The sequence below is a fragment of the Arvicanthis niloticus genome, chromosome 6 (genome assembly GCF_011762505.2).
Source record: "Arvicanthis niloticus isolate mArvNil1 chromosome 6, mArvNil1.pat.X, whole genome shotgun sequence".
Lineage (NCBI taxonomy): Eukaryota > Metazoa > Chordata > Mammalia > Rodentia > Muridae > Arvicanthis > Arvicanthis niloticus.
Genome location: NC_047663.1, coordinates 36,926,030 through 36,938,530, shown reverse-complemented (window position 1 = coordinate 36,938,530; position 12,501 = coordinate 36,926,030). Strand labels below are relative to the sequence as shown.

The window sequence follows — 12,501 nt, the reverse complement described above, 5'->3', positions numbered from 1 at the left end:
GATTGAGCATTACCAAACTTATAAAGCCTTTGATTAACATTTTTAAAAAATGTATAAAAGCAAAAAGGAAAAGGGGGCATAGGATAGGGGTTTTCTAGGGAAGGGAAATGGGGAAAGGGGATGGCATCTGAAATGTAAATAAAATATAAAAGAAAAAAGGAAAAAAAAAAAAGAAAATGAGTACAGTGCTGTAGTACGTCCAAGCCATCATGGCCATTTACCCACATTCTACATCTCTTTAATACTAAAGATACTATTATAAATATACTAAAGATACTATATATCAGTAGTTTATAAATGATATATGTAAATATTATTTCATAATTATGTACATTACTAAATATTTCAAATTATAACTAAAGCTCTGATGTTTTATTACCACTTCTTATGGATTTTTTAAAAATTTATTTTATGTATCTCTGTCTGCATGTACACCTGTATGTCAGAAGAGAGCATTAGATCACATTACAGATGGTTGTGAGCCATATGGCTGCTGAGAATTGAACTAAGGACATCTGGAAGAACAACCAGTTCTCTTACCCACTGAGCCATCTCTCCAGTCCTACTTATGGATATGTTACATACCCATTTTAGTGAAAATTACTGATCCAGGCCATTTAATCCTACAGAGAGTGATTTAGTTATCTTTTGGTTTTTTTCTGTGTCTTCTTTTTAGCCAGTGTTTAGTAAAATAATATATGAACAAAGAAACATTAAAATGTCAATCTGTGCTGAGCTACCATTCCTGGATAAGTGTAGGTACTACCCCTCATCAAAGAATCCTCTCTCTATAGCAAATGAAGACAAACACAGAAATCCACAACTGAACACAACAGATCATGGGGACCCCAGTCCAAACGTATGTGTCATAGCTTCTACATCCATGGCTCAGGAAGCATCAAGAAAAGGGAAAGACTGTAAGCACCAAAATATCAGCAAGTCAGCTGTAAAACAGTTGCGCCTAGAAATGGCTGCATAAACAGTACCAGAACAATGGCAATATCAATGTTAACATGAAAGGAGAAAATTTCATAGGGTTCTGTCTGTCCACCTCCCCCATCACCCTCTAGACAAAGAACTACAGGTAACTAATGATTGCTGTGAGAAGAATTAGTCTCTCCCAGGGATAAGCCCTTTTATTGGTTCAATAGAGTGGTCAGCTCTGAAACCATACACATATAAACAATACCAAATTTGACAGGATATGCATGCAGGCATGCATACATATACATAACAATAAATCTAAGAAGGAAGCCATGAACTTGAGAGTAAGGGGAATGTAGGAGGGTCTGGAAAAGAAAAATGATACAATTCTATTACAATTAAAAACATATTTAAGACAGGCAGTAGTTGGTTGTGTTAAGAAAGAAAAAAAGAAAAAGTTATTCCACAGCTGTATACAGTAGCTCAACCTGTAATCCTAGCACTCAGGAGGTTAGGTATACAGGAAGACCAAGGACTAAAGGCCAGTTTAAGTAACATAACAAATTCAGGTCCAACCTTCACTATATATAAGATTGTATCAAAAAGGCAAGAGCTAGAAGAGTCACTCCAGGGTAGGGCCCTGCCTAGATTCAAAAGGTCCAATGTTAGAGTCTCAGCACTGAGAAAGGAAAAATTAAGAAATCAATGCTCTCTATACAGTCAAAACCTTTTTTTGAAGGGTTTCTCTGTGTAGCCCTGGCTGTCCTGAAACTCACTCTGTAGACCAGGCTGGCCTAGAACTCAGATTCACCTGCCTCTGCTTCCCAAGTGCTGGGATTAAAGGGGCACACCATCACTGGCTAACAGTATTTTAAACCTGTCAATTCTTGATTTAAACAGGGAGAAAGCATAATCCTGTTTCTACAAAGATGAAAGGAAAAAGGTGCAGAGAAGAAATAATTATGGAAAATTCAACTTCAGTTTGAATTCTAAAATGTTTATCACCCAACTTTTCTTTGTGACAGGCTCATTGTGAAGCCCTGGCTAGCCTAAAATTCACTATATAGACCAGCTGGCCTCAAACTCACAGAGATATGCCTGTTTCTGCTTCCTGAGTGCTGGAATTAGTCATATGCCACTATGCCCAATCCTCATCCAGTGTTTTTATAATTGTTGTGCTGTGAGGGCTTAGAATACGTTTTTTAAAATATACAAGTTTTAGCCCAGTGGTGGTGGCCTTTGATCCTGGCACTCAGGAGACAGAGCAGGCAAATCTCTGAGTTCAAGGCCAGCCTGGTCTACAGAATGAATTCCAGGATAGCCAAGGCTACACAGACAAACTGTCTTCAAAAAACAAGATAACAAAACAACAACAAAAAACCGTACAGGCTTCACCTTTAATCTTAGGATTTAGCAGAGGCAGGTGGATCTCTGTGAGTTTGAGGCCAGCCTCGTCTATATAGCTATATAGTAATCCAGGACAGCCAGGGCTACATAGAGACCCTGTCAAAAAAAAAATAAAAAAATAAAAAAAATTCGAGCTTCAAGTGTTAGGTGCTAGCCATGAAAGTACAGGACCCATCCCCAACACTCAAGTAACAAAGCTATACATGGTAGCCTGTGCTGGTAATCCCAGTGCTGGGGAGGTGGATACTGCTGAGACTTTTCATAACTGGCCTAGTCACTGAGCCCCAAACTGATGAAAAGCAGAAAAAGGTGAATGGCACCTGAAGTTGTCCTCTAGCCTAACCATCCAAGTGCATGTATGTACACACACACACACACACACACACACACACACACACACGGGGGGGGGGTGAGGGTGGGGGGAGAAGGGGAGAGAGAGACAGAGAGAGAAAAATTGAGACTGCATAAACTATAACCCAGGCCTGTTGGTAAATACCTGTAATTCCATCACTAGCAGGTAGAGGCAGGCAGATCTATGTAAATTCAAGACTATCCTGGTCTGTATAGTGAGTTTCAGGAGGACAAAGGCTACAGTTAGATTTCGTCTAAACAATATACATACATATCACACACAAAAGTTATCAACTGATATAACATGGTAAAATAAAGACATGTCAAGCAAAGCTTTTAAATTCTCAGTATCCATTAATAAAGGCATAATTCCCTAGATATCACATGCATTCTTTAAGAGAAGGGGGAAGGCAAAACACCAAACAATGCTCAATAAAATAAAAATAAGTAATTTAAGGGAAAAAAATGTAAACCTGGGTCAGTAAAGGTGCTCACTGTCAAACCTGATACCTCAGGTCACACCCTGGGATCCACATGGTATAAAGTGGATGGAGAACTGACTCCTGAGTCCCAAAAACTGCCCTGTGACCTACATATATACACTATAGCAAGCAAACACATACAAATAAATACAAATATTTTAATAAAAAGATAAGCCTCTTGTATGCTACTCAAGATATTTATATCAACCAAAAATAAAAGCTACTACTAATCCATCTTCTGAAAAATGTCTAAAGCTACTTTCAGAAAATAAAAGTAGAAATAATTGGCAATCTAGGCAAAACAGGACATAACCCAAAATTTATCCTAATTTCTAGAGGTTCAGACATAGACTAGACTGGCCTCTCACTCAGGTCCAGTGTCATGTGTCACTAACACTGCATTCAAGGCCCCACTTTACTAGATAAACTGCCTGAAATCTCTTGTTTGCATTAATGCATGACAGTATACTACAGGCAGTGCTTATTTAAATTAAAGCCAAAGGGTCAAATAGTTCTATGAAGCTTGTTCTATACTTATGCAATCCTGTCTGCCCCAACACACCTTACACAAGGTAAACAGATCAATAAAACTGATGCAGGTATTAGCACCTACTTTATTCAGGCGCTCCCAAAAGATTCTCAAATCTATTCAGTAGCTTGAAGTCTGACACCTAATTTGCCTGTTTTAAACATACCCCAGCTTACACTTAGAAACTACTTTATCAATTTGCTCCTCTTTGGTTTCATTTCCCTGCAGCAAAACTGACAAAACAAACCCATTCAAACAACCTTTACAAAGACTTTAATTCATACTTTGCTACTTCTTCAAATATAAATTTTAAAATTTCACAGGCACATTTCATAGCACATTAAACAAAACCTTTCACCAGATCATTTTTAAATGTATTGATTCCGTTTATATTTTAAAATGTACAGTCTTGCAGAGCATGGTGTCGAATGCCTTTAATCCCAGCACTTGGGAGGAAGAAGCAGGTGAATCTTTGAGTTAAAGGCCAGCCTGGTCTACAAAATGATTTCCAGACAGTCAGGCCTACATAGAGAAACCCTATCTAGAAAAACAAAAACAAAATATATAATCTTAATTTGATATAAACGAAATCAACAAGAACTGGAATAAAGTTTAATTTTAGAACTTCTTAACACCAGGTATATCACTGGTATTCACACCCTTAAACTTAAGGAACACTTCTAAGCAAAGCTGTAAATCATTTGACTGTGCCCTATTTCATGCCATGTAAGCCATAGACTAATTGCCCCCAGACCTGTCAAGCTCAACAGCACTCAGGAAGTGACTGGTCTACTAGGATTGGAAATAAATCAAGAATTTGGAATATTTCTCATACTGAAACAGAGAGATAAAGTTCAAGTAAGATTGTACTTAAGAATAATCATCATGCTGATATGGTAAGTGCCACTAAAAGGCCTATTTTCGCTATTCTGCTCAGTCCAAAACTGATGCAGCTATAATTCTGTATCTTATTTTCTGCTTATTACATAGTGGGTCCAATGAACTTATTAATTCTCCTTGTATAGGAACTAGATCTCACTTCTAAATCCTCACTTTAAAATGCCTTTTCTATCCCAAGCCACTAAAAACACCTGGTGCATGGCTGTATTTATTTATTTATTTATTTAGGTCTTAGAAATCTGTTAACAATAATGTCTGGCCTCTAAGCTGCTTAATGTTTTTCACTTCTTACCAAGAAAATCCATTAAACATCAAAGAGAACTACAAATACCACACAGACAAACTCTCAAATCTCAGTCATGAAAAATTAAGTCACATTCCGGCCATAAACTGTGCAAGACACTTCCAGTTAGCATGAGCTTTACACCGACAACCGACAACTGTATCAGAGTAAGTGGTAGGGGGTTGGGGCTATTAACAACACAGTGTGAATCAGAGCCAAGAGCAGCAGCATTCTAGGACTGACAGCAAGGCCAGTCTCTGAAGGGAGCTGTAACACAGTATCACAATGCTGGATTTCCGAATGCCATTTTAAGGGAGCGAGAGAGTAAGAACTGGGAATCAAGTATACCAAAACCGTCTGATAATGTCCGAGGAGAGGAAACCTAAGACAAGGTCTTACGGCAACATCAGCTGTCTAAGTCTCTCTCGTCTCACCTTAAACACAACTTCACTTCAGGTCGTTCTTAATCAAAGTCAACCGGTCATAGGGGGTGGCGGTAGTAAATGGAAGGATGGTCATCGCCCTCAACAGAGAGGCAAAGACCCTGGGAAAACCAGAGGTTCCCTGATAGGAAAGCACTTCCAGGAGCAAACAGAACGCCCTGTCTTCTCTTCTCCAGCCAAAGCTGTTAAAAACCAGATTAGGATGTTGTCAGAGGCTCTTTTTTTTTTTTTTTTTTTTTTTTAATGAAAGAGTGATATGAGAAAATGGCACTGAAAGATGAGGGGGCCTGGAAGGGTTGAGCCACCCTAGAAGCGATGGTCAGGGCTTCCCTGCACATAGACAAGATAACAACGCCACCCGAGCGCACCGGCAATGGCCAGCCAGCGCCCGGTACCCCCGTCACTGCCGAAAGCTTCGCCCCCTCCCCTAGCGCCCCAATTCCCAAACACCGCTCCTCCCTCCACCTCCCTGCCCTCGATATTCCCACGGCTGGCCTCTCGGTCCTTCGCCAGGCACCCCACGCCCCAGCCTCCCCTCCCTCCGGGCACCCACCCCCGGGCGCTCGGCGCTGGCCTCCCCGCAGCTCACTAGACCCCTCCCCCTCACCTCTCCTCTGCGCCTCCTCGTAGCTGAGGAATCCGATCCGTGACTCCTTGGCGCCCATGCTCCCCTCATCCCCTCGGCCGGGGGTCGGAGCCTGGTTTCGCCCCCACCCCCCTCCCGCCTTCTTCGCGGCGTCGCCGGCTGACGGTGTCGGCGTCCCCGGCCCCCTCCTCCCCCAACACTAACAAGTGCGGCTTCTGCCCCAGCGACTCCTCCCGACCGCCACCGCCTCCTCCATGCCGAGTCACGTGACCCGCTCCCACCCCGCCCCCTTCCCCTCCCTCCTACTCCGCCCTTCTCTCTCTCTCTCCTCCCTTCGCGTCTCTCCTCACTCCTCCTCTCCTCCCTTCCGTCCTCCCCCCCCTCCCGCCAGCACCGCCGCGGGTCACCTGACCCGAGGCCCGGGACTGTTCCGGGTAATGGCCGCCCGGGGCCACGCTCCGCCCCACCCCACGCTAACAGCACGCAGGAGCGCAGGGGCGGGGCGGCCTCGCCTCACGTAGCGCGTCATCCTCGTCTTCCCGCCAATCCTAGGCCTGGAATCCCGCCGCGGCGCTCAGCTGGCCAAGAGGGCAGTGACTTCTGGGGCGCCGGAGGACGGTTCTTCCCGCCCCCACGTTCTGGCGTTCGACGGGCGGGGCCGGAGCGATGACGGTTGGTGCTGCGGTGGCCGAGGCCCACCTTGGAAGACTCGGGGAATATTAGGGAGCAGGGTCTGAGGACAGCGGTGCGGGCGACCAAGGAGCGGGCAGGCGGGAAAGCCCTAACGTTCAGGGGATGTTGGCTGCAGTGGAAGATGAGAATCTCAAGGCTTCTCTGAGAAGATACCATTTTTTCCTTTTAGTAGATGGATCCTAAGGGCAGTGAACCTTGCCACAGAATTATTTTACTTTCTGCGCCTTCCTAGTCTCCGGACGCGGCTGCCTTAGCGTTTCTTTCAGAGGCCCAGCCATTATGTCGGCCCATCTCCTTCCCTCTGAACCAATTGCCGGCCTCCCCCCCCCCCCCCCCCAAATTTTTAAGCCGCCTTGGATGTGTTGTTTTGGGTGTTTGTTTCTGACGCGGGGTTCTGCGTTGTAACCCAGGCTGGCCTCGAACTTGGAGATTCGCATGCCTCAGTTTCCATGTACTGTTCTACAAGGAGCACCACCTCACCCAGCCCTGCCGCCTTCATGCTTCAGCCAAACACTTGCCCTCTAGAAACGAGACAGTTCAAGACAGAGTAGCTTGCTTTAAAGTACATATTGTGTATATTTTAAAGTGTGAATTTAGTAGCATTAAGGACATTCACATCGTTATGCAGCCTTAGTTTATCTTCAGGACTACTTGATCTAGTAGAGAACTGAAACTTTTTCACTCAACAGTAATGCTAGTTCCTCAAGGCAACTACATCTCTCCTGTGACTGGCTTATTTCACTTAACATGCCTCATTGTGTTGTAGTATATCAGGCTTCCCCATTTGGTTCAGCAATTCCATTTCTGAGTACATACTCCCAAGTATGTCTTTAAAGGGGTGTGTGAACAGCTATTTATGCACTCAGTGTTTATAGCACTGAGTGCATAAATAATATACTATATATTATAGTTATATATAGTATATATATATAAAATAGTTAATATATAGTATATAATATATATACTATATATTATAGTATATACAATAGTCAAAATTTTAAAAATAAATGTCATCAGATAGTAAACAAAATGTGTATAAATACAATGGAATTTTTTCCATTTCCTTTTTCTGGGTTGCGGGGTGGGGTGGGCCAGGAGACAAGTTCTAGCATTTGGCTGGGCTGGGACTTGTGGCAATCCACCTGCCTCTGCCTCCAGATATTGGAAGCATGGGCCCCATACCTGGTTAGAATTTCCTTTCATTTTAACTCTAATTTGTATCTGTCTTCATCATGAAAGTTATAACATGTGGCTCCTCAATAAGGAAACAACATTGAACAAAATAACTATTTGGATTAGAGTAGACTGTAGGTGCCAATTAGGTAATTTAGGGCCAGCAAAAGGATTTCAGTTCCTGGAGCCTACTGATTGTCACATGCCCTGCCAGAGAAAGGTATTTGTCTACTTACCTTACCTGGCAGACCAGATCTACAGCGTGGCAGCCTTAGTCACAACACTGCCCTTTCCAGTTCTCTGAGGCAGTTAATAAGACCTGAGATTAGTTGTATTACTAAAAGCCCGTGAATCAGGAGGTTGGGGATATATTCCAAACCCTTTAATTTCCATGTTATCCGTTCAGTGTGTCCTCGGACAAAACAGTCATCCTGTACAGTATGAATTCTGAATTAGGTTATTTTGAAGGGAAACTAAAGATGTCATCTATGAGGAGCAAAGATCCTTAAGAGTTCAAATGCAAGAGACAGTATGCATTACCACTCTACCAAATAGTACACTAAGATGATCTCACTTTACTAAGCATGGGTCTGGTGTATAACTGCACAGTTGAAGTACAGTGAATTCAGAGCAAATCATTTTCTCCCCTTGTGGCACTACCCGACTTGAAAGCTGGGACTGTTGTTAGCATTTGTCTTGTTACCACAAAAACATCAGGGAAGACTGGATGAAAACTTAGTCAAGTTTAAAGTAATGCTAACACACAGGAACTTTCAAGACTTTGTCCTTTCCTGGGAGTGTCAGCTTGCACTTATAATCCCAGTACCTGGGCCATAGAGGCTAAAGAATCACAAAGTTCAAGGCCAGTCTGGTGAACATAACAATGCCCTGTCTCAAAACACAATATATACAAAAAACTTTTATTCTTATATTTCATGCCTGGCTTCTCCTGAAGATCATAAAAATGTTTCATTCTATTATAAATTAATCCCTTTGAGTTAAATTACACATTATTGGAGAAAGCAGTGAGAATGGTTATCTGATGAGAATTTTAAATGTTAAGCTGAGATAAGAACCTGCCCCTGGTTTGTATCACAAGTCATATAGTCAAATGTTAAACATCTCCCTATAACTTAAAATTGATACAATACTTATGTTTGATGATGCAGAAAATGTAAAGTCTTCCTGTCACGCTGAAGGAATTCTATTAATCATTTAGTTTGTTCAATTTCACTTAATCCATGGAAGAGTTGGCCAGCTACCTCACTTTAAGCATTAAGTTGTACTTAGGAAACCATTCCTTTAGCTGTAATTACATGCCTGTGAAAAGGTTATCCGCACAAAGATTTAAAGCATGAGAGATTAGTGTGTCATTTGTGCTTCTGAGTGGGCAACCTAAATGACAATGTTCCTTAGTTTGTATTCCTGGAGAATGGCATAAGAGGAGGTCAGAGTCATTCTAGTACTTGCCAAAGAAGCATAACTATAATATAGAAAAGACAATATAATAAAGAGGGGTAGACGAACCTGATCTATGAGTAACTTGACTGCCAGAGAGGCTGGTGCCCTATGAAGTCTGACTATCCAGTAAGTAAACTGATTTTCAGTATTATGGACTTGTTACCTTATAGCTTACACAGCTTGAAGATGGACACTCATAATTGTATTAGTAATACATCATTTCAGCTATTTTGTGCAGATAATATATCTCAAAAAATATTTTCTGCCGAGTACAGTAGCACACACCTTTAACCTCAGCACTCAGGAGGCAAAGGTATGAGGAATTCTAAGTTCCAGGCCAGCCATGGCTAAATGGTAAGACCTTGTCTCCAAAAACCATTTTTAAGATTGATATTCAAGTGTCTACAGTGTAAACTGCACTGCTTCACTGAGTCTTACTCCCTAAGGTAGGCGTTTTTCATGACTCCACACACACCATATTTTCCATGTATATAATATTGTACTCTGACATACATCCTCGGTAGTCTATATATTAAATTGCATGGTTTTTTTTTTAATTTCATTCATTCCTGTATCTCATATTTTTTATATATACAATGATCCTAGTTCTTTTTAGATTGTCATTTTTTAAACATGCATAAAAAGCCAGTGCATGTATTTTGTTTTTTTTAATTACTTTTCCTTCCTAGACTCTGAATCTCTTCTTGATCAGTAACTATTCTGCTGTGGAGTATGTGGCCTACACTTGAACAATCTCAGCACGTGGTGGGTCAAGGTAGGAGAATTAGGAGTTCAAGGTCATCTTTAACTAAATCCATTCTTGGCCTGCCTGTGCTATGTAAGAACCTGTCTCAAAAACAACAAGAAAACAATTAACCTGATACTCAAGGACATAATAATGAACAAATTATCAGACCACAAAAGATGACTTCATGTTTAAGAGCACTTCCTGCTCTCCAGAGGACCTGAGTTCAGTTTTCACCACCCATGTAGCTCCAGCTCCAGGGAATTTGATGCCTTCTAGTCTCCACTAGCACCTACACATGTGGCATACATGCACCTATGAAAAAACTGAGACAGATATGTTCCCATTTACAAAACGGCATTTAACAGCCAGTGGTTGTGCTATAATTTGCAAACTTCCAGGTAATTCCAGTGGAAGTAAAGACAGAAAAAATAACTGGAATCTTTAAAGGACTTAGGAAATTAAGTTACATAATAGGTGAACTTTTTTATTGATAGTATTGCTTGATACAATAATTAACATCCAAAACTCAATTGATCCTAGTGTTTTCCTCTAAATAGATTCTTAAAAGCTAGAAAATAAGACATAACCAGGTGGTAGTGGCTCACACCTTTAATCCTGGCACTTGGGAGGCAGAGGCAGCCAGCTTGGTCTACAGAGTAAGTTCTAGGACAGCCAGAGCTACATAGAGAAACCCTGTCTCAAAAAACAGACAAAAAATGAAAAAAAGCCAGAAAATAGCATTTGGACAAAAACCTTTTGTTTGGGAATTCTGTGTAAGTTCTAGTACTCTGGTAAAGGTAAAGGAGAGAATCAAATGTGGGTTTCCTAGAAAGGAGGAAGGAAATTAATGTTAAAAAGAGGATGTTGGCTGAGCCTTCACTTGAACCTACTCAGTATTTTCCCACTGCTCTAACATTTAGTATGAATGTTGAAAGTAATTTATTTTAATATGTATAAAGAAATTTTTGTGTGCTAAATCATAATGAATACAAAAAAAATTTTCTGATTAAATTTTGTGCATGCATGTGTGTGTGTGCATGTAAACCTGACTCTGCCATGGTGCTTCTGTTGAGTCTGTTGCAGTCATAGGACAACTTTTGAGAGTTAGATCTTTCCTTCTACCATGTGGATTCCCAAAATCAAACAAGTTGTTAAGCTTGGTGACAAGTACCTTTCCAAATGAACCATCTTGCCAGGCCCAGAAGAAGGTTTTGTGTCTGTGTCTCTGTGTGTGTGTGTGTTTGTGTGTGTGTGTGTGTGTGTGTGTGTGTATTAGACACACACACAAAACTTATATAAAAAGATGAGTAAGACAGTAAGATGCCCAGGTCCACTCATATCTAAGTATTCTAGAATAGATCACATATTTTGTAATGCTACTTGAAATAAATGCCATCTTGAAGAGCAAGTTGGACTCATAGCAGAGAAGTATATTCTTGTTAATGAAAATGACAAAATTGGGGCTGAGACCAAGAAAAATTATCACCTAAGTGGAAACATTGAGGAAGAGTTATTACCACAAACTTTATTTTTATTTTATTTTATTTTATTTTATTTGGTTTTTTTCGAGACAGGGTTTCTCTATGTAGTCCTGGCTATCCTGGAACTCACTCTGTAGACCAGGCTGGCCTCGAACTCAGAAATCCACCTGCCTCTGCCTCCCAAGTGCTGGGATTAAAGGCGTGCGCCACCACCACCCGGCGCACCACAAACTTTAATATCTTCTTATTCAACAGCTGTAGCAGATCACAGATGTTAAAATTACCCTTTCAGGTTGCTATACGAGTACTCATTGTCATTATTAGGGTAAATTAGGTGAGCTTGAAGAAAATAAGACCATTGGAACAGCATTAAAGTATTTAAAAGTTGAATTGATAAAATGGAGCATAGTGATTGATGTGTACTTATAATCTTAGCACTCAGGAGACAGAGCAGGAAGATAAGCAGTTCAAGGTCAACTTTGGCCACTTAAGGAGCTTGAAGCCAGCCTAGACTTCCTGAGACCTTGTCTCACTACCACTCCCTCCCACAAAATTATGAGAAAATATAAATATACAGATAGATTATTACCAAAAATTTCTCTACTTAAAAAATTTAAAAAGTTGTTTAAGTTTACACTCCTTTTAAGATAACTCATGTGATGTAACAGTATTCAACCAGTTTTGAAAAAAAAAGCCACCTGACATAATGTCAGATGTTCCATATATATGCACTGCTACTTGTAAAAGACATTTATGGAACATTATCATAAAATGAGATTTTAAATCATAATTTAAATCATAATTTAACTTGTCTAAAAGATAAATAATAAAGTTTGAAATTAGGTTTCTCATTATGCATGAACTTCAACCTAGATGTTACTAGAGGACATTGTTAAAACCCAAGCTTTTGCATACATTAGTAGATAGCATTCACAACCCAATCCATTCAAAAATTTTAAGATAGTATTCCATAAATACTATTCCAAAAAGTCCTTAAGAAAAGGGTTCAAGCTGGGCTGTGGTGGCGCACGCCTTTAATC

The 12,501-nt window shown here is 40.8% G+C and overlaps 1 protein-coding gene across 1 annotated transcript in view; it reads right to left on the bottom strand.

Annotated features, from left to right (window-relative positions):
• Usp32 (ubiquitin specific peptidase 32) overlaps positions 1-6,193 on the bottom strand; it is a 148,257-nt gene extending 142,064 nt beyond the window's left edge. Inside the window, exon 1 of the mRNA XM_034505184.2 lies at positions 5,927-6,193. Within this exon, the coding sequence (XP_034361075.1) occupies positions 5,927-5,984 (58 nt within the window). The 5' untranslated portion in view covers positions 5,985-6,193. The remainder of the gene's footprint in view (positions 1-5,926) is intronic.
• Positions 6,194-12,501: the final 6,308 nt, after the last annotated feature.